The sequence below is a fragment of the Plectropomus leopardus genome, chromosome 5 (genome assembly GCF_026936395.1).
Source record: "Plectropomus leopardus strain MGB_pleo_1.0 chromosome 5, ASM2693639v1, whole genome shotgun sequence".
In the NCBI taxonomy this organism is placed as follows: domain Eukaryota; kingdom Metazoa; phylum Chordata; class Actinopteri; order Perciformes; family Serranidae; genus Plectropomus; species Plectropomus leopardus.
In genome coordinates, this window is record NC_142180.1 from 29622491 (window position 1) to 29649654 (window position 27164).

The 27164-nt window shown below is 39.8% G+C and overlaps 1 protein-coding gene across 4 annotated transcripts in view; it reads left to right on the forward strand.

The window, feature by feature from the left end:
- sbno2b (strawberry notch homolog 2b) overlaps positions 1-27164 on the forward strand; it is an 83222-nt gene that overhangs the window by 41451 nt on the left and 14607 nt on the right. For 3 of the 4 annotated variants that reach the window (XM_042482374.2, XM_088077896.1, XM_088077898.1), the window contains 18 exons: positions 12097-12273; positions 14253-14339; positions 16228-16333; positions 16485-16645; positions 16754-16887; positions 18128-18218; positions 18403-18546; positions 18645-18762; positions 18856-18961; positions 19153-19306; positions 19443-19619; positions 20334-20431; positions 21069-21151; positions 21393-21575; positions 21761-21882; positions 22221-22352; positions 22479-22614; positions 25074-25186. In XM_042482374.2, coding sequence (XP_042338308.2) covers positions 12097-12273; positions 14253-14339; positions 16228-16333; positions 16485-16645; positions 16754-16887; positions 18128-18218; positions 18403-18546; positions 18645-18762; positions 18856-18961; positions 19153-19306; positions 19443-19619; positions 20334-20431; positions 21069-21151; positions 21393-21575; positions 21761-21882; positions 22221-22352; positions 22479-22614; positions 25074-25186 — 2322 coding nt within the window. The remainder of the gene's footprint in view (positions 1-12096; positions 12274-14252; positions 14340-16227; positions 16334-16484; positions 16646-16753; positions 16888-18127; positions 18219-18402; positions 18547-18644; positions 18763-18855; positions 18962-19152; positions 19307-19442; positions 19620-20333; positions 20432-21068; positions 21152-21392; positions 21576-21760; positions 21883-22220; positions 22353-22478; positions 22615-25073; positions 25187-27164) is intronic. The other variant, XM_088077897.1, reaches the window with a different exon arrangement.

Consider the following 27164-nt stretch of genomic DNA (forward strand, 5'->3'; position numbering starts at 1 on the left):
CTCAGAGAGATGATGAAAAAAAGTCACCGTCCTCTCTTTGTGCAAAACTGCACTCCAAAGTTTACCTGAGACTAAAATGAGACTTCAGCAGGCCAAGTTAGTATTTTTCTTCCAAAGCTACAGTCACACAGTAAGTGCAAATTTCCTGATTATTGTTTAAGAAAAAATGCAAACCTTTTCTTTTAGACCAGGGCTGAAGCATGGCAGCCTCTTGGTGGGCACATGTTGTCAGTTTCCTGGTATTACGTTAAACCTCAAGCATGACCTAGGCGTGCAGCTTACGGGAAGTGAATAAACAATGATGGTAAGGATGAGTGAAAGCATGGATGGGGGGGGGTGATGAGTGGTGGAGAGAATTAAAGGTTGCCGCCTTGCTTTATCATGCAAAACGTCTTTATCAATATCTAACTGTCAGCAATGATTACAACTGTCTCTGGAGCATTTTGTGAAATGTGTCACACATCAGTGCAATGTGTAATTGCAACAGTGGAATAAAGCTAAAAAGAAAACATATCAGGGTGATAAAATTCTCGGTAATTATTGCTGGCTGTTAAAAACGTTCATGCAGGAGTCAAGATGCAGTAAATCTATCAGGTCTGACTGTCCGGCAAACAGGACAGCCGCTACATAATGATGAAGACGTAGCAGTGCAAGTTTACTGTTGACAAATTATTTCGTGCACCCTTTTATGCATCAATGGTCACCTCTAGTGACGGCAAAATGTGTAAATTTTTAAACTTTTCAGTCCTTAATGTCTTATTGTTGTCCTTTTTTTCCTTGACGTGAGTTCAAAATTTCCTGTTTTTAAATTGCAAGCTGTGTTACCAGCAAGAACTATTGTCCTGTAGCTGAATGGTTGCATATGTGGCGTGATATACTGGTACTGACAATAAGCGCAATATTTTAAAATGAAATACTGATATTATGAAAATAATACTCATATTATTGTGTAAAGAATCCAGTGACTCTTCAGTCATTTCCGTTTCTTTCCATTCTCGCTTTGCCTCTTTTCCCTAAATGCCTTTTGGTTTCCTTTTTGCTGTCAATTAAATAATTGCTTTTTTGAACGCTTTTGCACAGTTATGGTTAATGACTCTCTTTCCACCTCCCCATACTCGTATTTTGATTGTAATTCGTTCACCCAAAACAGTGCCAAAATGCACAATTAACAAAGTTAAAGCCAAATTTGACTGATAGAATTATTATTATTATTATTATTATTTTTAATTATGTATATATCGCAACAGTTTGGGCCATGATAATCATGTAGTGAAAATCTGATATCGTGCCTACTGTAGTATCCTGTAATTGCAAGTTTCCCGGTTTGATTTTGCAGAGACTTTTTTTAGCATGTCACACCTTTTAGCATGTCACACCTTTTTCTTTCTACTCTTGTTCCTGTTTGTCCCTATATGGTTTGTGGTAACAAACCATATAGGGACAAACATGTTAAACAAACAAATCAAGGTTCAGTGGGTTTATAGTTTATATGATGTGCTCAGTACATTTGTTTAAAAAAAAGTCAAGTCAGAGCATAAAGAATTACTGAATAGTTGTACATCTTTTTGCTCCCCTCTTGGTGGGATGTCATACTACTCTGTTTTACTTGTGTGATGAAAATTGTTTTGATCACTGTTCTTTTACCAAACTACACTGATGTTTAAGCACATTCCCAGTCTCACCTGAAATTGTGAAACACATTCAGTAAATATTGGTTGTAACTGTTTTTGGGGGTCCCGTTAACTCAGGATCACTCACATTATAGTCAGAATAAAAACATATGAAGTTTGACTCTGAGCCAACAAAGTTAAGTCGACTTGTCATTAGGGAATATGGTTGTAAATGAGTAAATACCCTTTCCAGTTGGCTGGTGATTCTTGGCTACGAACCAACTCAGCAATGCACGGGCAACGAGCCCACCATCCTGAGTCACACAGCATGATAGTAGTCCACTGACCACAGGTGTGTTAAAGCATGGGTGGGCGTGGGTGTCACGCATAAGACAGAAAGGAGCAAAGGTTATTTGAGGTAATAGAAGAACCTGTGAATATTTAACTAAGATGTTTGGTTTCATCAGCTGTGAACCTTCTTGCTATCTAATTATGGTCTCACGCATAGAGAAGGTAGACATAGGATATAGTTAAATTTGTAACCAGGAACCTTCCCTTTAAATTTCAGTGAAGGTTGCACTTTATAATACTAGTTTACATGCAGATATCAACTTGAGAAAACATACTTAAAACTGTAACAGGTTGTAGCACATGAGGTCACAGAGGTAAAACCATCTGCACAAGTTTCTTTTTTTGTCCTTTATGGATAGTTTATTTTCTTATCTGTGTGCAATTAGTGCTTATTTAAGTTACAACCAGTTGACACAGTCACATTTTTTCACTCAGAACTTAACATTCTTAGTTATTCAAGTTGTCAATTTTGCATATGACTGCAACAAATGACAACATATGCCCCTGTTGCAAGTGTTGTCTGGGGTATGTTGAAAGTTCTGCGTAACTGAGACGTCATCTTGCGTCAACACCCTCCTCATATCCACTTTTCTCCGCACTGACAGGCTCACACATGCAATAAGTTAATGGCACGTAACATAATGTACCACGTGAGTCATTTTTTTTGCATTTTCTATTTCTTAGGTTATCTCATTTCACAATCACAATTTTTTTTCAGAGGGCCACCAATTTTTTTTTTTGATTCATGTCAGTTCTTATCGGCCTTTTTTTTGTAATTATCAGTTCATAATAATGGTTTAAATGACTGAGCCATGCCTCTGTGAATGCCAAGTCATCCTCATGGCACCCTTCTGTGGGTGACTTCCTCTTGGCAAAAAACCAAATACCTAACAGATGAAATCTCTCTCATGGCTTCTCTTTCTTTTTCTGTCTCTCTCCTCTGTACTCTTCTTACTTTCTCAGCTTGTTTTACTTGTCCCTTGTTAAATTCTGCTTGTTCTTTGTTGCCTGAGACAGAATCTGAATTTACCTGATAGATTTATTTGCCAGCAGATCCATGAGGATCGTAGAGCCTTGTTAGTTTCTACTAGTCAGCTCAGTGTAACTGTCATGCTCTCCTACAAACACAACAAGCAGAACAGCTCTAGAACTACCTCCGTCATCGACTGCAAGCAGGGACACATGACATGGCATCCTTTTATTTTCCAGAACATATGAAAACACTGGAAAATTCCAGGAGGCTTGTAAGCAGCAAGCACTCCCTGGCTTGCTTTACTCAGACTTGGCACGACATGAAGGCTTGCCTGTCAGGAGGTTGCTGGACTGACCGTGCCGCTTTGATTGGCCTTCAATACTCAGTCGTGGATAGGTTAGACGTAACTGTCTGTGGGTAAGAAAAAACTGATGAATTAATTTTCTTTTGACCCCACAAATATAAATATATATATATATATATATATATATATATATATATATATATATATATATATATATATATATAAATATATATATATATATATATAGATAGATAGATGAAAATTGATTATCTCTCTTTTTGTTTCTGAGACCATCCCTCAAAATAAAATTTGCCAATTTAATTTTAGTACAGTTGTCAAGTAGAATCAGCTTCGGTCTTCTGAACAAACTGAAATTGAGTAGAAAACGCTGATATAATATTGTCAGAGGGCTTTTAACATCATCTTGGCTTGGCGGAGTCCTAAGTGGAGCCGTTTGTGGTCTGTGAAACAGCTGAAACTGTGGTGAGCAGTTCTCCAGACCTGAAACATTTAGTTGTCTGTGAAGGACTTTTAAAAAGTGTTTGAATGTGTTCTTTGGCTGGATGTTGTGTGACTAAAGGGTCCAAAACAAGATGTAAAACTTTCCATGTGTACTTATAAAAACACAATGGCTTTTTGACAAATTGGCTCCCCGATCAAAGCTCTGCGACAGGATAAGCTGATTTATGTCAGCGTGTCTTCTAGAGTCATTTTGGGATACATACTGTCCACAAAAGGCTTGGTGTTCTTAGCCACTGCACACCGCAACAAATTGATTTAATACTGAATTAAAAAGATGTCTGACTGCTACCAGTCTTCACAATAGCAAGTCAATGAAAGAGCTAATTTGCCAAAAAAGTTAAGTGTCTGCTTCAAATCTGTAAGATTGTCAGGGAAAAGAAAAAAGTTTCGAGCTGTGCTATTAAAGTTGCAGCCCAACAGATATGTCAGCGACGTAGGACATGCAGACAGCTTGGCATAACATAATCCAGACAGAAAGAGAGACACCAGCGGTGGCTTTTCATTTCTAGGACCCAGACCTGCCACATAAAAAGACACACACACACACACACACACACACACACACACACACACACACACACACACACACACACACACACACAGAGGCCATCAATCAGGTTCTGTTGACTGCATGGACAAGGTCAACATTTGATCTCAGAGGGGAGTGTCACGGGTGGGGGTTGTTCTAGTCAGCTGATTGTAAGTGAGTGGGGTAGGTGGTCCTTAACACCACCACGACCGTAGCTTTCACTGCAACTGGGTTACTGTCATTTTGCACTAACTACATAACAAATAATTGGTATTGCTCACACCACTCCCATTGTATTACTATTAGCCCTCTTTACACAGAGATAAAGCTAAAGAGCTGCCACAAAGTCTCTTCTTTACACGGCATTGGCATTTTCACACCAAACAACAGCCACATCATGCTGCTTCAGTGTGTGATTTTAGACAGCATGCTGGTATTGTAGACACAAAAAGGCACGAAGAGCATGAGGTTTTATCACAAGAGTATCTGCTTCTAGTGTGAAATATAATGTAGTCATCGGCAGCTATTAATTAAAAATAACAATAGCATAACATGGCAATAACAATTATTTATCATCCATCATCAGAAGAGTACAAGGCTAATCATCACATAATATGACGACTGGCCTTGTACTCTTCTGGGAGAGTAAGGAACTCCCGAATCTCTTTTTTTTCCCCATTTGCACATTATCTATTGCTGTTCTTCGTTGAGTTGGCTGCTAACTGCAGCTAGCTGCTTTTTAAATCTCCTGCGGTGGGTCACACACATCAGAAAATCCCATCCATCTCACTTATAGTCCCATCCACCCGGCTGTCTGTTTTACATAGATCGCGATGTTGTGCTGTCAATACCTTCATTGCCTGGTTAAAGGCGAGACAACTCTGCCCCTCCATTTTCTGGTCGTACATTTGATACAGAATGGTAAGTTGGCATAACAGCATGACAATTTTGCCTCGAACAGGTAGTGTGAAGGAAGCTTTTGTTACAGCAACATTTTCAGAATCAGAGACCATTTACAGCTATACAGAATAATAAAGAGAGACCCAGTACATAAAGTGTGATCGTTGCTGACTTAAGAGACCATAGGCCGACTTTTTGTGAAAATGCACTTTTGCATTTTTGATTGTAGTTGACCTCGGTCAGGAAATGCTACAGTGTAGAGAAGCAGGTATAGATTTATGTATGCATTTTCACAATGGTGTATAATGGTGTTTGAAATGTCATTGTTTAACAATGTGTATTAGCAAAAATGTTGAGTTAAATAGCTCATCTTCCTGCTGCAGAATTCTGTGGGAATATGAAACTTGGACAAACACACAATGAGAGGCTAAAAGGGCAGGGAGAAAAGGTGGCAGAGATGGGAAACAAGAGGGATGGATTTTAAAAGACCGGGAGAAAATTAGCAAGTGATGACAGAAACGTACGAGTGGGTTGATGAGGTCGTTTGAGGTGTGTGTTTGTGTATATATGTGGGTGTGTGGGGTAAGTGGGAGGACAGGGTGACTTGTTTCCTGGCCTTGGAAAAGCTGGCAGTGTGTGGGAGGGGAAAGCCCGGTGTCTGGCCTGCCTGCCTGCCTGCTTGGGGCCTCGGCCTGGCCTTGCGCTGAGGCAGGTTGTTAAGTTTAACAGGATGTGGCCTAGGACTGTACATGGTAGTTCTTACTTGACGTTTGCTTTTGAGTACGGGGGATTTTAGTCTTTAATATGTAGTGATAATGTAAAATAAAGGGAGAAAAGGGCATCTCTTTCTCATTTTAGCTGAAGAAATTTTCAGCCTTTGGCTTTATGAACTGCAGCAAAAATATTTTGGGGGTTTTTGTAGGTGGAAAGTCAGTGAGGAATCATGTCGCTGTGTTTGTAATGGCGACAACATGATGACATGTGAACCGTTGTCGACATTTTCAACATGCCAAAGAAACTTCTGGTAAGAAGTAGCAGCTGGCAACACCATGTGTGTCACAGGAGATGTGGTTGTTCATATATTCCCCCTCGGCAACACTGGAGTTAGAATGACAATATAGAAGATCTGGCTGTATAAAAATTGCAGCAATAAAAGGTACAAACAGATGAAACAGTTACATAACGTCCAAGTATAGACAACTATCCTTAAAGGAACACTTTGTAGGATTTAGAGGCATCTAGTGGTGAAAACTGCAGATTGCAACCTGCAGATATCAACCAGCTTTCCACTTATAACTTAAGAGTCAGAGGTTCAGGAGGTTTTCCATGAGATAAATTATTGGCTTCCTCTCCAAAACTAACGGACCGGGTGATTTAAACCAGTCAAATCACAGAATAAAGTAATTTCACAAAAAAATCTTTGGTTTTCAGCAGTCTTTGGCTTGTCATGGAGGGGCTGCTAACTACAGCGGCCAGCACCAACATGCTAACAGCCCTTTCTAGAGCCAGCGTTTGGTTTGTCCATTCAGGGCTGCTGTAGAAATATAGCAATGCAACATGGCGGACTCCATGGATGAAGACCCTCTCTGTATTTATAACAGCTCATTCTAGGGTAACAACAGTACTGCTATTCTTATTTTCAGGTGATTATACACTAAAGAAAGCACTCTTATATTATATTCCATTTATGCCAATATATTCCTCTAAATCCAACACATTGGACCTTTTATTTCATTTGAGAGGCCATAATAAAGCTTCTTTAGAAACACAAGCTGCTTCCTCTGAACATATTCTTTTAAGGACATGTGCTTTGGAAAGATTTTCATCTAATAAACCATACAAGTGGTCCATGTTATGATCCACACCTAGCGATGATGGGATTTGTGATTAGAAATCATTTTTCCTTTAATAGTAAGGCACCACATGTACACACAAAGAGAAGCACACACACCATGGAAATTATATTTATAAGGCTAACAAAGATAGGGCTGTTAGACCTCCTTGTATGGTAGCGCCTGACCTTATCATAGAGGCTGTGTCATAACCAGTGTCATTGTAGTCATTATATCAGGAATGGCTGTTACTCAGTTCTTCTGAAACCACTGTTGAAACTGCATGAGCAGTACAGATAAATGCTCTTTCATCGTTTTATAATTGCTAACTTTTATTTCAGCCTGGATGCACTTTATGGCAGTTATGTCCCATGATTGTCCCATGATTTTTTTTTTTTTAAACTAGCGGGGTATGTTGTGACACTTTCAGATTACTCATCACACTGCAAATAAATCGACTATTAGATGATGAAGCCAAGCTGTTAGTGGGTGGTTTGTGTTAAGAGGTGTATTTTTTCCACTTGTGATTCTCAGAGCTGATAACCACCACCTTCAACCGCAACCATCAAGGATCTCCGCAGTTCTGCACTATTGTTGCAGTTTTTCGCTGCCATGTATCTTTATTAATCATCTGCAGACAGACAACTGTCATTATCCAGACAGTGAAATACAATTTACCGCTTCTGTGGATACATGATGTGATGTACAGCACATGCTCATGTGTGTTAAGCTTCTATACAGAGCTTCTCACAGTATATTCATGTGAGTACACGGTTGTTTAGATTGCACCATGTTATAAACAAGTGGTCGGAAGGATGATGGTATTTGTATATAGTTTCAACTTTACTGGGTTGTAGGGGCAGGATATGCTGCTGGCTTTAGTATTTATAGAAAAGGAGAAATTGAGGTGGGAGAAGGAACACGTGACATGCACACCAAAGGGTGGTAAAATCACGTTGACATGGGTTTTCACATGTTCTCCTGTGTACATGTACACACATATCTACTGCCTATTCTCAGAAATTTCAATTCAAGTCGATTAAATTCCCAGAAAACAATTTTAAAAGAAGCACACACACACTCAGATGTTTTTTTTTAATGTGTAGCAGAGGAAAAAGAGAGTGGGAGAGAGAGAGGCAGGATTAGTAGCTATACGGTTGCATGGCTGCGTGCTGTGGAGGGAGCCTGATTACCATCAGAGCAGTTGGAATTCAAGCCTTATCTCTGCTCGGCAGGGCCCAGTCTTAGGAACAGTAGATGAACTAGCCCTCGGTACGGGCCTGCCGAGGGACAAACACTGCTGCCTCTGTTACGCTCTGCTTAACAACTCGATTAGCATGGTACTGAGGTCGGCCACGTCTTGGTTAGCACCAACCAACCTGCTGCAGTTTTCTGTGATTTTCTCTGTATCAGCACTGTTGGTCCTTTTTATATACAACACTGCAGCAACAACACAGTTTGCTCTGTTACATGAATCTACATGATGCGGAAAACCTAGAAGTTACAGCATAATGTCACACAGAGTAATGACCTCTGGGTCTAAATACAAATTGCATATTTGCAACCAAAATGGATTTAGGACTAGCTTCGGCTCATAAAAGTCATTTAGGTATTTCATTACCATAACCATTTTTTACAAGCAAAGCTATTATGACAGCTCATCACTGTAATTTTAATCCAAATTAAGATTTGTTTTCATCTAAAATCTGATGAAGTAGATTTTTTTCCACCAAAAAAATCCCCTCTAACTTTTTTTTTTTATCATTTGTTTGTGATTTACTTCACTGCAAGAAAAAAAAAACAGCAGTGGTTTCCCATGGCGAAATACATGTGTCTATGTGCTCATCTGTGTGTTTCCACCATTATGCTTCTGTGGAATGATGCCTCTGGTGACACAGTGTCCCTTTTTTTCCGAGCCTTGTTGTTTACTCATCTATCCGCAGCCAGTAGAGCCAAAAATGGAGGGATGAGAGCAAGGGGTGAGACAGAATAGGATGGGATGGGAAGACACCCAGCTGATAGGATAAACAAAGAAAATGGACTAAGGAAACATGGTAGAAAGTGACAGGTTTGTGTGAGGGAGTGCTAGAGATATTTTACAGGGACCCTCTCTACATCTTCCCCTCTTGTGTCACCCTAGAAAAGGCAGTTGGTTCCACTCAGCTGCCAGCAGGGCAGAATAACTTTGGAGAGCCTGCTTTCAGAGCTCAAGCCTGATCTTGCCCTCAGGAAACACAAACACACACACTCACAGAGGCAGAAAAGGAAAGAGAAAGGTAGAGTGAGGGAGTTGAAGAGAAAGGCATACTCGTAGAGCTCCCAGCAAACACTGATAAGCTGAGTGCTGTGCCCTTGAGAAAGCACTATTTCCAATACGCAAACATCCACACGCAATGGACATCGAGTTGATTCTCTAACGTCAGAGGGCAAAAATATTCACGTGTGTCTGCCTGCTGTTTACCGTCCTCACTAGGCTCCATTCCCGCATGATTTAGTCATGTTAACACTAAGAGATCCACGTCCTGTCTTCTCATGCCTGTGAAACATTTTCAGCTGAGCTGTGATTAATGGCTAACAGGCAGCTATGACAGAAGTCAGCACAGCTTCTTGGTATTAATCAGTAGCTGCATATTGTTGAGGTTGCGGCAGCATCACAATTTCTCATTTATCTTTGTTTCAAGAAAAGTTTTACTTCACTTTTCACAGCAAAGATTTTCCTTTTTGTTTAAAAGTCACCCTCAGTCATGATAACATATTGTGCTTCAACCCTACTCATCACTGCTTATGGCTGTGCAGTACATTTATCTGAGAAAGTGTCAATGTCGAGGTGCTGTAACAAAACCATGTAAGCATCTTTAAATGCAGGACAGTTACAGAGATGTGTAATCTACCTGTATAAATATTTTCTTTGCTTGCATGTTACTTAACACAGTAGTTTACAGCACATACAGCCAGGCCTTTAATAAGCTGTTGGTATCTTTTATGAAAATAACTTTGTGTTATATTTGCTGAAACTGTCACTACATCCTGAAAGAAGTTCATGAGACGGATAATCTGTGAAAAAAAATCATGTCCCTCCCCCTCTTCCTTCTGCCTCTGATGCCATTTGCTAGACCAACCAATCGGAGCCGAGTAGTCTCTAATGCAGCTGTCAGTCATGTCAGTCACTCCGTGAACTATGGTCAAACTGTCAAACTAGGCAGCGCTGACTAAATATGAATCAAGATTCTGTTACTGCATTGCGTATTTCTCCCCTCGAACATTTTCAGAAACATATTTTAGAGTACTGTTAACCTGCAAAATGAAAAAGCTGGTCAGGCTGATGAGTGGTGTTTGGTGTTCCCATTCAGCTGTATACAACATGGTGGCTTGGTCACAAACTACCTCATTTTACAGTGAAAAAGTACACTATAATAGGTTTCTGAAAACATTTGAGGCAAGAAATAGGCAATGCATTAACAGAATCCTGAGTCATATTCAATCAATGCTACGTAATTTGACAATTTGACTGAAGTTCCCAAGCCGTGATTGACACGATTGGCAGATGTGTGAGAGTTTCCTCGGCTCTGATTGATTGTTTTCGTTCACATACAATAAGGCCATTAGGTGGGGTTCAAAGCAATACAGCAGGCAGAGGGATATGATTTTGTTCTTTTCCCCCCAGCTTTTCTGTCTTGTTTAATGCTGTGTAAATATGGTGACAGTTTTTTTTACATGTTACCAACTTTAGCTTTAAAGGAAAGGTTTCTGGGGCTTTTTGCTCTCCTACTGTGAGTTTGATGAAAAGATTGATACAGCTAGCATGTCTGTGCTTATTATGAAGGCACCGTAAGCAGCTTGCTAAGTTAGCTTAGCACCAAGACTGGAAATGGGAGGAAACGGTGAGCTTGACTCTACTTAAAGGCAACAAAATATGCCTAGCAGCATTTCTGAAGCTTTAAATACCTTTTATTTAGTTTGTTTAATCCTCACAAAAATCCAAGTGTAAAATAAGTACTCTTTTTATGGAGGTACATGATGGACTATTTCTTTGCCAGGAACAGTATCAGTCTGTGCTAAGCTAATTTAGCTGGGTGCTGGTGGTGCATCCAAATATACAGCATACACACGAGAGAGAGATCTGTCTTCTCATGGAAGCGGATAAGCATGTTTCCCAAAGTGTGGAACTATCCCTTTAAAGTGAGGTAAACATTGTATTCTTGTAGTATTCAAGGCTGCTTCATGGTCCTCTTGAGGGTGTAGTCAGAACATGGGGGTGTGGGAACTTCCACACATGGTCTGCTGAGTATAAATATACATACACACAATCGCACACAGTGAGGACTACCCACAGACAACCACACAATAAAGCGAACATCCATACTCCCATTTCTAAAAACAGTTTCTCCTCTGTACAGCTTGTCGTTGTCCACCGTGTTCTCTTCCCTCCCCCGTCATCACTCAATCCCTATCTCCCCACATCCATGTTTATAAGTCTCAGGGGGCCCGGGGGTGCCTGTGAGAGGCTAGTTAAAGAACATGGCATGCTAATGGCTTGGAAAGGATATGAATAGAGGGGCGACTGGAAGGCAGCCATAGCTGAAATGACACACACATACACAAGCACTTTCATTATGCCTGCCCCTCGCTTTCTATTTTACGTGCTCGCTCTCACACATCTGTGTGTGATTAGATTTTGTTTGGGCTACTCGTGTTACTCCCAAAAGAGTGCAGTATTGGCTGAAATCCAGAATGAATGGGCCACCTTTATTGTCTGTAGTTCACTCCCATCCACACACCTTTTTTTCTTTATCAGGTATACACTTACTGTTAATCTGCTGCACAACCTGCATGTTGTATCTGCTATATATAGGATATTGAATCTGATTTTTAGTCTTTTCTTTTCCCATGAGGCTTGATGGGAGTATTTGCAAAGGCTGCAAAGACTTAGGACTTGAACTGGTAATCTATATGTCACTTTCACAATATTAAACTCTTTTTAGAATTAAGACAATCAGTTTGACTCGCTACTCTGCCCCATATGTTTCACTGTTTCAGAGGTTAAACTTAACCCCTTCTCTTCTTTCTGCCTTCAGGATCTGTCCTGCATTGATGACCTCTCCACAAACTCTCTGTTCTCCTCTCCGGCTGACTCACTGTCGGAGTATGCTGATGCCCAGCCCTTCATCAGCCCAGACAACCTGAACACAGTGCCCACCCTCTGGGACGTCAACACTAGTACCACCACCACACCAGCACAGAGCCAGCTAGAGGTCCGTAGCAAGCACTCACACACACACACACACACACACACACACACACACACACACACACATACACGCACAAGCACAGGTCATTACCACTAATACTGATTACCACACCGGCAGCTCATCTTACAGCTACTATGTCATACAAACTTTTTAATATCTGCACACGCATGTCTGTACAGGGTAAGGTGGACACTAGGAACTATGAAGCAAGTGTCAGAGTGTTTTTCTTGCTCTGTAAACATTAGTCCTGTTCTGGCTCTCAGCCAACTTTCGCTCTCAGATGGGACTTTCATGGTGGAGCTGGATTTGTGTTCATACACCAAAGGCCAACACCTTCAACTCTGTTTCAGCTTTAGACAAATCATTATTCCCTGATACTTAATACAATAAGTCTTTACTTGGCTTTTATAAAGTTGTCATTCTCTGACACCTTCATAAGTGTGACACAGTACTTAGATCTTTTCTCCATAACAACCAGTTTTGTACAACGTTATACAGCAGTTTAACATAATTTTATTCCTACAGTATATTGGCTAGTTCACACTACACGACTTTCAAAGTTGTCAGATCGCTGTATTATTCACAATACAGAACTTGCTCTCTTGAATTCATGAGTCTTGAAGTCATAGTGTTTATCACACTACAAGATCTTTTAGTTTGTCTGGTCTCCAAACTACTACTAGGATTTTCTTGTTGTCGTTGGCCCATGTTTTCACAAAATAGGATTATTCTTTACTATAAATAGCCTTTTTCCTCTTCTTCTTCTTCTTCTTCAAATAGTTCTTCAAATAGTTCACACAAACTGCTCAATTCAATTTGCTTCTGTTCTGGGACTTTTCTCAGGAAGCTTCTTTGGGGAGGCGGAAAATCAGGGCTAAAGTCGTGTATTACGAACGAGACAAAAGTGTGACCAAGTTGGCTGTCCTTTTTGGCTTTCACTCTTAGGTAATTTGTAACATCGTGAAAACACACTAACTTTACAAAAACTTGAACAATTGACAAAAATTGAACCTGTGTAATTTTAACAGTGAGAAAGTGCTGAGTTAAAGACTTCATGCTCACGCCATTTAAATACTTAAATAGATTAAATAAATGCAAACCTTTGTGACCAGCTGTTTTGAAATTGCATGCAGAGCATGTAAGGAGCACACTTTGTCATGACTGACAGTTCTAGGCAACAGTTTGGGTTTATGTTTACTTCCTGTCAGCTGATGTCACTCACATAGACTGCAAAACCTTCCAACAGGAAATAAAATGTGACCCATTTAGAGAGTATTTGTTGTCAAGTGTGAATTGGTCTATAGTTACACTTAGAGTGCACCGAAATGTAAAAACATTATTTCATTTTCAAAACGTATTTCTTCTCTAAATATTTCTACTATTTTCTTAGTGGTATAAAAAAATAGTTTCTCCACTATCACTACTGCTACAGAGATCTGTGTGTGGCTGTAAATAATAAAATCGTCTTTCCTTTTGATGGGCTGGCCCTTCAAAGAAACTCATTGAACTGTATTATGTCATGGTCTCCAAGTCACTGATCTAAGACGAGCAACTTTGTTTGTGAGTGTTAATCCTCCATCCCTGCTCGTGTCACTGCTGTTGAGTCGTCTTTGACTGAGACGGGTCCAAGGATATCTCTTTGATATGAATCAGAGTACATTCATTTCTCCTGCCTTCTGAAAGCCTTTTATGTTTTCCTTTTCATTCTGCCCTCATTTCATCCATTATGTTTCCCAGACACACTCAGCTATATCTGCCTGTTGTTGTTGTCGTTGGCTTTTCACCGCCAGACGACAAATTGCATTTTGTTGAGTGCTGCTCCATCAGACATCCATGAAGTGCCCACACTCTCTCATGAACAATTTTATATGCACAACACACACATACAGTGATTACTCATCTTTTTGTTGTTACTCTTTTCTTATGCATTTGGCACTGTTTTCATTTGTCTTTATATTTTTTCATTTTATGTTTGTCGACAGCTGAATGGCACCAGCAGGTTTCATGGCTTGGCCAGTTTGGATGATATAACTGCTATTATCAGCACACCACCTTTAGGAGGATTCCAGGTAGCCACACCGACCTCTCCAGTCTGATTTTAAAATGAAACCAAACTCTCTAACTAGATGTGCCTATGGGCAGTTGATAAAAATGCATTTAGTTTATGTTATATGTCTAAGGTGCAGGTGCTTTTGCCCTCTGTGTTTGCAACACAAGATAAGGCTTACACCCTATTCGCACAGGTCTAGTATTACCTCTGGTTACTTGTGATAATTAAAACATAGTCTATGATCTTAATTCGTGTGAGTCTGCCATGTTTGTAATTTTTCAAGTAAACTTTCCAACGTTAATTACCTGCCATATTTTACCAAACACCGAGGTCATGTGTCAGTATTAGTCCTGTGCGAATTTGGGGATCAATGATATGGAGTTGTATTAAGGTTTTCTGTTTTTTCTGCATGTCTTTCCTACCTCTTTCCCGGTCAAGCATTACGGAGGCTGTGTTAGTAATTATAAATGAAGTTTCTGACAGCGTTTTGGATGCAGCAGGCTCCTTTCGCTACATGGAATGAAGACTCATTTGCTGAAAAAGCAAGTTCAAATCCATCAGAAGAGTAAAATCTCAAAAGATTATGAGATGGATCACTTGTGACAATGTGTAGCAGAGTCGGTTCTGTTTATTTAACCCTTTGAACCCTAAGAAAATTGGTTTGATTTCTTTCAGAAACATTGCGAGAAGGCAATGAGAACCTTTAAAAGGCATGGCTCAAAAATGAGCAAGAAATTAGTTTTAAAAAAGTGACAACAAAATTATCTCAAAAATAAGTAGAAAAAGAGATTTAAAAAAATATCTCTGTATGCATTTTCTCTGTAACATAATTTTAAATACACGATTATAATTATTATTATTATAATCTTGGTAATTGTCAAATAACCATCCCTTTTTTAAAACTAGTTTCCAGGTCATTTTCATGTCACCTTTTACTTATTTCTTCCGATTTGTGTGACATTTCTTGCAAAGTTGGTAATTGCTTTTTTAACTCTTGTTTTTTCCCCAAAGAAATCAAACTAATTTGTTAAAGTTTCAAGGGTCAACCCACATTTAAAAGAAAAAAGCAGGTTAACACTGTACATTACCGCTAGTAGTGCTTTGTATTGTTTCTGTTATGTGTAAAGTGGAGTTTAGTAATGACAGTGGGCATCATATGGGGGCATAATGTCAGTAAATTCAAGTGAAATACAGACTTTACCTATCCCGTGCGACTATGCTGCATGAAACACAGACATGGGGGGTAATTTGTAACTCATATGAGGTCTTCAGGTAATATTAGTCCTGTGCGAATAGGGGTTAAGAGTTTTCTCATAGCAGCATAACATGCCACTTATCTGAGACTGAGGGCCACATTTTGACATTGCAGTAGCATATAATAATTGAGACTGCTTGCGCCTTCTTTGGCATGTCTGTATTGCCACAGATGATGAAATTGTTGCTGCATATTGGATGCATTGGACATTCTGCAAATGCACATTGCAAAAAGAATGGATTATTTCATACACTGCATTGTCTTTGTGAATAGTCTATGTGACAAGAACAGAGGCACTGTGGTATAAACCTGTCTGTCAAAATGGGACCCTTTTGCATTTTCAGTTTCTCAGATAACATTAATCTGACATTGCCTGAATATGTAAAACACCCTTTTGTCTACAGTTACAAGCATGTTTCAAGCTCTTATTCATCCTGCTTCAGCTGGTTTTACACACCTGTCAATGTTGTTTGTTATTTTACTGTTTGACTGGTTAACATTCCCTGATAAGTAGCTTTAGATGTGCTGTGCCAACCTTTTACTAACTGCTCACCTGCCCCTGACTGAAACAAGCTGAAACAAGAAGCATAACTCCCATATGTGGCTGTTATTAATGTGGATTACATTATTAAAGTCTCTTTGGTGTTCCTAGCCTCAGAGAACCCAGTCACCCCCAGAGGAGGAAGAGGATGCTGAGGAAGAGGAAACAGAGGAACTGGGACATGTAGACACATATGCTGAGTACAGACCTTCCAAATGTAGGTCACTAGACTGAATGTCAACATCTACTAATGATGAATTCATCCACATTTTTCCTCTTAATGTGGCATGACACTCAAGCAGTTTGCTATTAATGTGTTTGTAAAATTTCCCCTCTCTAAACTGCCGTTCTGTTTTTCCTCTCTTCAGCCACTATAGGAATTTCTCATCCTGACATAGTGGTGGAGACCAACACGCTATCCAGTGTCCCTCCTCCTGACATCACATACACTCTCTCTATCCCTGAGTCAACTATTAACAGTGGCCTGCTGTCCGCTCTGCAGCTCGAGGCCATCATCTACGCCTGCCAGGTACACCAGGCTCACATACACACAGAACATGAAGTACTTATTCATTTTCAATCTATGAATGACTGGTGATCTTTGCTCACGCATTAATTTTTATTTGTGCACCCTCAGCAACACGAGGTTATTCTTCAGAACCAACAGAGGGCAGGTTTTCTGATTGGAGATGGGGCAGGGGTCGGGAAAGGACGCACTGTGGCAGGAATCATCCTGGAAAACTACCTGAAGGGAAGGAAGAAAGCACTATGGTGAGACAGATTTACCACTCTGTTATTATTCTCTCTGTTATTTATTTATATGATTTTTGTGTCCAATTTTCTATCAGAATGTATTGAGCATGTAAGCAAAGCTCACACTACACAACTGTCCTCCCCCACCCTATAAGTTTGGCACAATGGCTAGCTCTGTGCTCCATAACAGCATAGTACCTTAAAACCTCACACAGTGGTTTAAAAGAAGTGTGTTCTTACTGTAAAGAATTGCTTGTTCACACCAGACAAATTCTAAAGTCGTCTTATCTTTGAACTGTTGCGCTACGTCTTCTTCTCGGGAATCTTGAACTCACTGTGGCTTTCAAACTACATAACTGACCAGTGAATGGGTCATGCACTACATTATCTTTCATGAGGAGGAATCCCTTCAGAGTATGTTATGTGATGCATGGGTCTGAGGTGAAAGTTTTTAGGCCAATGGCGTACAGAAAAAATGCATGCAATAGTCCACCTTCCACCTTCTCATCCTCTCTCTTTCCCTCTCTCTCTGTCAAACACACACACTCAAACCTTAGAAAAGCACTGCAGGGCCACCCATCCCTGTCCTTAACTTGTGTCTTGCACTCTAATCTTGATAAGTCAAAGTACCTGATAGGTCAAAATATTTAGCCTGTTAGATATTTGGGGAGTGTCTGCAATGTTTCAGCCAGCCTCTCAGCCTGCTCCTTTGAATTTAGATTGTTAAAGTGTACGAGTACACAGAAGGACCCCAGTCTTTGAATATATACAAATTTATACATAGCGCTCAAGCTCCAATTTGCAAGTACATATGCTTCAGAGCACTCCAAAAGCTATCAGTTTGCAGAAAACCAAAGTCAGCCATTCATTATCCATAACGGCTTATGCAGGTTCAGGGTTGTGAGGGGCCGGAGCCTATCCCAGCTGACACTGGCGGAGGTGGGGTACACCCTTAACAGGTCATCAGACTTTCATAGGCCTTACATTCACACCTATGGGCAATTTAGAGTCACTACTAATCTTGCCTGTATGTCTTTGCTGTGGGAGTAAGCCAGAGAAAACCCATACGCAAACTCCACACAGAGGGGTCAGAGCCAGCTGGCAGATTCAAACCCAGAACCCTCTTACTGTGAGGCAACAGTGCTAACCACTGCAACACCATGCTGCCCAGAGCTAAAGTCCTGTAGAGTGAACTAGACATTGGGATAGTCTGTGTAAAAGCTGACTGAATTACTGACTTTCCTGCTTCTACCCTCAGGTTCAGCATATCCAATGACCTGAAATTTGATGCAGAGAGAGATCTCAAAGACATAGATGCACCGAATATTCCTGTGCATGCCTTAAACAAGGTGAGTCACAGTGGAATTAGCACAACATACTGAGAGAACGAGTTTTGTTCTTGGCAACTGTTTGTATATGTGCATTCAAGCAGAAAAGGAAAGGAGCTATATCTGGTGACAGTGTGGCTCTGTAAATGTTCACACATATCTTGCTAATACTCCCCTGTTTTGAATGTTTGATTTGTTGTTATAGATTAAGTATGGAGACACAGCTACCTCAGAAGGAGTCCTGTTTGCAACTTACTCTGCGCTGATTGGAGAGAGCCAGGCAGGAGGGCAGCACCGGACGAGAATCAAACAGATCCTCGATTGGTGCAAGCCAGACTTTGATGGAGTTGTATCCTTTCATTTTAACAGCATTGTATCTTATAGTTTTCTCACACAAACTGCTATTCCATGTCTGTGTTGCTTGCCCTTGACCTTTCTTAATTACAGATTATTTTTGATGAATGCCACAAAGCCAAGAATGCCACATCTACAAAGATGGGCAAGGCAGTGCTTGACCTGCAAAACAAACTGCGGTCGGCCAGAGTGGTGTACGCCAGTGCCACAGGTAGGCTGACACATAACTAAGCACAAACTAATGCACTTACATGCAAGACAACCCAGGATTTAAGAGGATATATTTTTGTCGTCTCTGCCCCAGGTGCCTCTGAGCCAAAGAACATGATCTATATGAGCCGCCTGGGAATCTGGGGTGAGGGCACACCCTTCAGAACCTTTGATGACTTCCTGCACGCCATCGAGAAGAGGTTTGTATAGGATGAAATTTAGCAAAATTTCCCACAGAGGTAATATGTTTTTCGAGAGCCTTTCAATCATGTGGATACATATTTTCAAATCACTGCACTTACTGGAAAATACCTTACAATCAGTTTGTGGTTATAGCTGGTTGATTCGTGATTGAGTTATTTTTAATAATTTATGTGCTGTTTGTAAACAGAGGTGTCGGTGCCATGGAGATTGTTGCCATGGACATGAAAGTGAGCGGGATGTACATCGCCAGGCAGCTGAGCTTCTCAGGGGTGTCTTTCCGCATTGAAGAGATCGGACTGGACAATGACTTCAAACTGGTTTATAACAAAGCTGCCAAACTGGTGAGTGTCATGCTTGTGCTAGTTAAATTTGTGCATGCTTATGGTGTTGTATGTGAGATTTAAATAAAAAAACAAAAAACAAAAACACAAATACTATACTTTAAAATGACTATTGACATCTTAAATCTGTGTCCAGTGGGCAGAGGCGTTGCAGGTGTTCATGCGTGCAGCTGATGAGCTGGGCCTGGTCAGCAGGAAGTCTCTGTGGGGACAGTTCTGGTCAGCTCACCAGCGCTTCTTCAAATACCTCTGTATCGCTGCCAAGGTCCGCTGCCTGGTGGAGCTGGCTCAAAAAGAGCTGCAGGCTGGAAAGGTCAGTACAACACACTCTTGAACTCTGAGTCATATAGTATGTTTAATCTGGAGGAGTCTAACTGACCAAGCAGGAACTGAAATTCTATAGATGTTGTGTTACGGAGTGAGAATTTTAAGGACAAAATACTTACTTTTCCTCTAGTAAATGAATGCTGTTGTAAAAGCATAGTTTTGCTGATACTTTGCTTCGTCTGCACAGGAAAAGCAGAGCTTTGAATGTCACTGGATTTACAAGTGTCATTAAAGGGACAGTTCACCCCAAAATCAAAACTTCATATTACATACTACCTGCAGTGCTGTTTATTAATCTAGTTTAGTTTTGATGTAAGTTATCAAGTGTCGGAGATACTGGTTGTGAAGGTGTCTTTTTCCATTTTAACCCGATTATTCAAAATAACCCACATACTTTGTTGTTAGCATTTTCATGTTGGTATTATTTTTTTTGTACTGAGCCACACCTTTCAACTGTATCACTGCGCAGAAGGAAGCATGCGTCTACTGCCAGCTCACCTAGCCTTTAGGGAGAACTGTCCCTTAAAGCCTTTATTTGGCACTTCCCTGTACACAGGTTGAGTTGAGTGCATTTTTTTTCCTCAAGGATGTCATAATTTGTGGCATCATGATGCCAGGAATTAGTCCATGACTGATTTTACTTAGGTAACACAGCAGACCTGTTTGGTTGTTGATGTGTATTTGTTTCTCTCCACCACAGTGCATCGTTATCGGGCTGCAGTCTACTGGCGAGTCCCGCACCAGAGAAGTGTTGGATGAGAATGACGGGCATCTTGATAGATTTGTTTCCGCAGCAGAGTAAGTAAAAAGGAATATGTTTGTTTTTACCATTGTTTTTACATTAATAGCTTTATTTAAAAGAGTATTCACTAAAACGACTTCATTGTCTGAGCAGCTAAATTCTTACTGGCAACAACAAAGTTTTGCAGGAAAACAGTAAAGGTCTGTCTGTTTACCGGAAGTTATCTCAGTTTGTGTTTTCCTCTGTTTTAGTTTGTTGTTTTACAAAACTACCAAATGATTTGCCAATCTTAAAACGAAGGCATCCTCATCACCTACATTCTTTAAAATGATAAATAATTAATCCTCACCAGAAGTCCTCACCATTTATCCTCAATTAAACCAAACAGTCTCTTTAGTTATTATCAGCCATTTAATTATGAAACGGCTCATGCAAGAAAAACAAGAGAGGGAGGATAGAGGCGATGAGTGTTCTGAACTTGCCTGACCCTGAACGTCTCGCAGCAGACATGCCTGAAGGTTTGAGTGTATTAGCTCACACAAAACATGTTCATCAGCCTGTCAACACCTGACAGATATAATGAGGCCAAATAGGAATATATGGAGTGTCGAACTTTCACAACTGTCCTGTGTTTTCCTCTTTGTTTTGCAGTCAGAATAAAAGTTTCTCCTTTTCTCTTCCTCTTTCCTGTAGGGGAGTATTCCAGTCTCTCGTGATGAAACATTTTCCTTCAGAGAAACAGAGGAGGGAAAAGGCACCAGGGAATAAGAGAAAACGTAAGTGACAAGAATGCAGTAGTCATACCCTAAAGTAGTCTCAAAATAGCCCCCATTTCTGTTTTTCAAACTTCTTTTTAATTTAACAGTTAACAGTTAAGTGTTGTTTTATCTGTGTGTATCTTGTTTGCACACCATCTGGCAATTTTCTTGCAGTTTCCTTCATTGTCTTTGTCTCTCATTGACAAAAGGTGTCATCTCTTGTTTCTCATTCTAATATTGCGTCATGGTTCACGATCAGGGAAGCCTCGAGGTCGCCAGCCCAAGGTACCCAAGCACACTGTGGACAGCGGCGGTGTAATCAACATCAGCGATGACAGCAGCAGTGACTCTGATGGCATGGACACAGACTCAAATTCTTCACCAGACTCCCTGCTAGACAACGATGATGTCATCTTTGTTAACCACACTAGCTGTCAGACAGGTATGGAGATGTGTTCTTTTTCTGTGTTGACAGTAGGAAGATATTTTAGCAAATGTAGGTGTGTCCAGTCTGGATCAAACGTATGCATGTCTAGACAGTGAAACTAACTTTCATGTTCCGTTGTTTTTGTAACTCTTGTCTATCAGTGTCACGTGGATAACATTTCCCCTGCTTTCTCTTCACAGCCAGGATAGAGGAAATGAAGCAGGGCCTCCTCAATAAAATATCCATACTGGGAAAAGAACTACCTCTCAATACCTTGGACGAGCTCATCGATAAGTTTGGGGGACCAGATAAAGTCTCAGAGGTACGAAGCTCAGACCCTGAAATAGAAACTCTCTGGCCCGGTTGACAAATTACAAGCAATGATTTTCAGCATTTTTACAACTATGGAAATTGATATTTATCTTATCCGATTTCCAACTGGAGCTGCTCCGGTGAGCATATGGCAGCAGATATTACTAAAGTTGTAATAAATCTCATATCTAATAAGTTTAAGTGGTGCAGGTTGCATGTTCTTCACCTGTCACCACTTAAATCAGTGTTCACACACGCACCAAAAATAAACAATGCTGTTATTTTTTTAGGCAAAATGTCTTTCAAAACATGTTTTAAATGACAATGTGGTTAATATTTTTTCTGCAGATGACTGGTCGTAAGGGTCGAGTGGTGCGGCGTCCTGATGGCAGCGTCCGTTACGAGTCACGGGCTGAGCAGGGTCTCACCATCGACCACATTAACATCAAGGAGAAAGATCGCTTCATGGGCGCAGAGAAGGTCGGTTATACTGCTTGACCCTTCATATGAAAACTGATGATCCAATCTGTGGCTAGGAGAAATTTATTGCTTCATAAACATTGTTTAATGAGATCTCCACTAATAATCCAAACCTTTGTCCTCCAGTTCGTGGCCATCATCTCAGAGGCAGCCAGCTCCGGGATTTCCCTGCAGGCGGACAAGCGAGTGAAAAACCAGAGGCGCAGGGTCCACATGACCTTGGAGCTGCCTTGGAGTGCAGACAGGGCCATTCAGCAATTTGGTGAGTCAGGAAATGAAGTCGTACAATGAGTCTTTCAAAAGTAAATGCTTGAGAATTAAAAAAAAAACACATATATTCTCACTAAAACTGACAGGGGGCTTTTTGTGACAAAATGAATTCAAAGCTGTTGTTTGTTGGATGTTACATGTAAGTGTATCATTTCCCTACATTCTTTATTGTTACCATAACATAAAATATCAAACACACCTTAAAGTCTGTCTTAAAATGTACTCCTTACAAGTCTCCAGTAGTGTTACTTGTCAATGAGTTGTAAATTCTTTTACTGTTGCTCTTCATGACGTAACAGGCTGGACTTTTCTAGTTGCTGTGCGTAACTTCAGCTTTCTAGTATTTACAGGTTTCTACATATTTGCCCAAACATGCAGCAACTCAGTAGGTCAAAGGGTATCAGGATTGTTTGAGGAGAAATTTGTAGAGGAGTAGCTCCTCCTTCAAGGTCAGAAGGGCGTGGCTCAAAGGGGCCCTGCCTGGTTTTATCCCCCACTGCTATGTTTAGGTCAAAGATTTCCAAATCAGAACAAATGTTGTCTTGTCTCACTGAAACACTGCTGGTAATATGAGGTTGTGGCTGCCTTTATTTAGACCACGTGGTCTAAAAAGGGTTGCAGTTGTTTCACCTGTCATTTTACATAAGTAGATATATTTAGTATCAGTTTGCTGCAAGGCACCAGGATTTAGTAAAATAAACTCTGTGTGTTTGCATCCATTAGGTCTTATTTATGCTTCAGCTCTCACACACACACACACACACACACACACACACACACTCACACATACACTCACGCCATTACAGAGGAGTGGATGAATAAATTGTTTTCAGTAATTAGCAAACTGATTAAGTAATTCTTTTCATTAGCAGCCTTCCTGCTTAGTGTGAAATGCTTAATTCTTATTTGGCAGGTTAGTGCACACACACACACTGTACAAATTCACACAGACAGTTGTATTTATTTCCTCAAAAGAGATTCAAAGGAGTTCTCCTCAAACTCCATATAAAAACCTCAGGGAAAGTTTCTTTTTTTGGGTTGATAGAGAATAAGACTGTTTCAGCAGGGGATCTCCTCTGAAAGTATTTATTGATCCTCGAGGGGAAATCAGAGTCTAAATATCAGATTAGCTTCAGATCAGATCAGATCTCATTTGATGTTGCAGATCTTATCCTGTCACCAAGAATATCCCCTTGTTTCTTTTCTGCTCCTAATAAGCAGCCTGTGTTAGAAGGAATTTCGCCTGTCTGGCTGTTGGTGCTGATAAAAGTCTGTTGAAACCAGAGACACATTGGTGAAATTAATTCCATCAGCTTATACTAGTATGGTGTTATTTCAGACCATCTAAGGGTTTGATTACCTTGTTTTTCAAGGATTTTCCCAGTCAGTTTATATGTCTGGTTAGATTTCTGTTTGGCCACAACATCACAAGCACAACACAAGCTGCTCATCCATCAGAATTGTTAAAATGGTTGTAAAATTATGGATTTGGGCCTAAAGGAATTAAGAAACTACACTTGGGCTGTAGCCTTCATCTCTTTTACTGTTTCAGTTCTCTCTAGAGCCTGATCCAAGTGGGATTTTTAAAACCAAGACCAATTTTAGAGGTGAAAAAATCATTACAGATATGGTGGCATATAAAGTGAATTTTTGAGTTGCTGAATGAATGAATTTATTTATTTAGTGAATTATTTATTTATTTATTTATTTGTGGATTTTGCACTGGTATGACCAGTTTCTACCATTTCTAGAGATGAACAAATGACTGTACTCGCTACATCTGTGGTTTATCCTTGCTTTGTTGGTATTTGCAAACAACTACATCTCTTCATCATCTCTGTTCACTGTCGCCTTTCAGGCATCTTTAGGTGATAGCGGAACGAGCATGAAGCTACCTAATTTGATTAAATATATATTGGAGCAAAGACTGCTATGTGAACTCTGTCTTTACTTTTCATTTTTTAAATGTAAAAAAAAAAAAAAGTTAATTTTAATCATGTATTTAACATATAAAATTGAATCTTAAAGGTTTCCACTGTCATTACAAATGGGGAAAAAAAGAAAATAAAATGGAATTTCTAAATTAGATTTTTAAGCCCTGGAAAAGTCATGGTATTAATCCTTTTCAGATAATCTTTACACATAATGCAACATGTCTGCAAATTTATTTTCTGCAGCTGTTGATATATCAAAACTCTAATATGTGTCGAAACATCTTGTTTTGTTTATTGTCAAAATGAATACAACTGAATAATTAATATTTGAATTGAAATACAGTGCACTTCAAAGTTCTGTCCATTAAGTTATTTATATGTTATAAATGACCAAGGAAATTTATGCTATGGGTCCTCGAAAAGTCATGAAAAAGTTTAGAAAAGTTTCCATGAAAATGTGTGGCAACCCTGTTTGTGGTATAATTTCTGTCTTATAATATTTTCCGTGTTTCTCCAGGTCGCACCCATCGGTCTAATCAGGTGACGGCCCCAGAGTACATCTTTCTCATCTCAGAGTTGGCCGGGGAGAGACGTTTTGCCTCCATCGTGGCTAAGAGACTAGAGAGCCTGGTAAATATCAAAGCCTTGTAGAAGTGTTTGTGTGGGTGTTGTATTTGCTTTTTATTTTGCACATTTTTTTCCTTTTAACTGTTTTGAATTTGTCTCGTAGGAAAAAAATCCTTCATCTTTTTGTGTAAGAGGAATTGTTTTACTGTAAACAGAGAGGATCTGTGTTTTGTGTTTTTTGATTGTCATGCTCCGGGTTGCCATCGACTCTGCTATGTGTCTCTTCGCCCGGTCCTCACTCTCTGTCCTTCCTGTATCCCGGGGTATTCCCTGACCTCGAAGCTCTCCATAGAGTCTCTTTTATTATTGGTTCGCTTGAAGTTACACCAACTTTTCTCCGCAAACCCCAAGAGATTCCGGGTCTTTCCCTTCTCCAGTTAAATAACGGAAAACTGAATAAGCAGAAAAAGCAAAGGAGGTCGTCTGGATAATTTATAACCCTAGGTTTATTTTCCATAATTATCAATGCATTTCAGCACAAGCAGTCATTTATTTCCATAGTGACACAGCATGACAGTTCTTTTGGGAAAACGGCAAGCGGGGTGCCACAGGACGAAGGTTCCAGGAAGTCTTCATGTGTTTGCCAGCCGTGTTCGGTAAATCCGCATCAAGAATAGGTCACATCTCGCCTGCATGCCTGCCTGAACCAGATACAACACAAATGCACATACACACAAACAGTTGCTGAATACCTTTGTAACCGGCAGACTCCAGATCAGCAGTGAAGTCATATTTGGCAAAGGCATCCCTTTGTTTTGGTATCTCAAGGCATTTTTTTCAGCGTGGGCAGAGCCAGCAGCTGGCGACAATGCTGGTCTGCTGTTGATTTTGTTTCTTCTAAAATTTCCCTTACCTCCCTCATGGTTTATTTTCAATAACGGAAAACAGTCAAACACAGGCTGAGATCTTAGATAAACCCAGCATTAAAATTTAAGTAAAGATTGTGTTTAAATTATGTTCCATCTGTGTCACTTATGTGTAGCATGAAGTCCTATTGAGGCACAAAATTATAATAATAATAACTATAATAATAAGAAGAACAACAACTTTATTTATATTGCACCTTTAAAAACAGAGTTTACAAAAGGCTTTGACAAACAAAGCAAAGCAGAAGCTTGAAGGGTTTCCCGCAGAGGCAACGTAACTATAAGAGCCAAACAATAATGCCGAGCTCATACAAAATTTAAACTAGAATTAAACAAGAGAGAAACAAATTACAAAACAAAATAACAATAATAACCCATACCAATAAGCATAAATACAATTCAAAAAATATTTGCGGTAAACACAGAAATAATAGCCCTAATAATAGAAATAAATCTGATCAAGACAGAATAAATGAATACATTAAAACTAAAATAGATCAATTAAAACCGGCGACATCACATAAAAGCAAGTCAATAAAATGGGTTTTAAGTGATTTAAAAGAAGTCACTTCCAGCCTTCTCTCTATCTTATGATGTCAGTTGAAGAAATAGTTTCATTTCACACCTCAACCTCATGTGTTTCCTCTTGTTACATTAGGCAGAAACCATGCTGTGTAGTCACACTATCTGGTTTGTGTTTATGTGATGAAGCTTTCATATGCTGCTGCTTTTTGCACATGATGCAGAGTGAATGTATTTGCACCTTAAAGAGTTTGATCTCAGGTTGAATTCCTGCTTCTTTGACCGGGATTTTGTACTAATGTGTCATTTTAAACATATTTGCCTTACATAGTTGTAGATTTTTGGTAATTAAAGGTGTTGTCTGCAGATTGTGAATGGAATTTCACAAAAAGATATTTCAGGCCTGGAACAGTCATGGAATTAGTTAAAATAATTTTCAAGTTTATTTTCTGTAGCTTTTGGCATAACGTAGCTCTACTATGCATCAGTGTGTGACAACGTTTTGTTCACCGTCACGTTTATTTCTTAATTTTCTCCCCACTTTCCTTCTGTCCCATGTGTGCCAGCTAGTTGAGATTATGTTTGAATAGAGT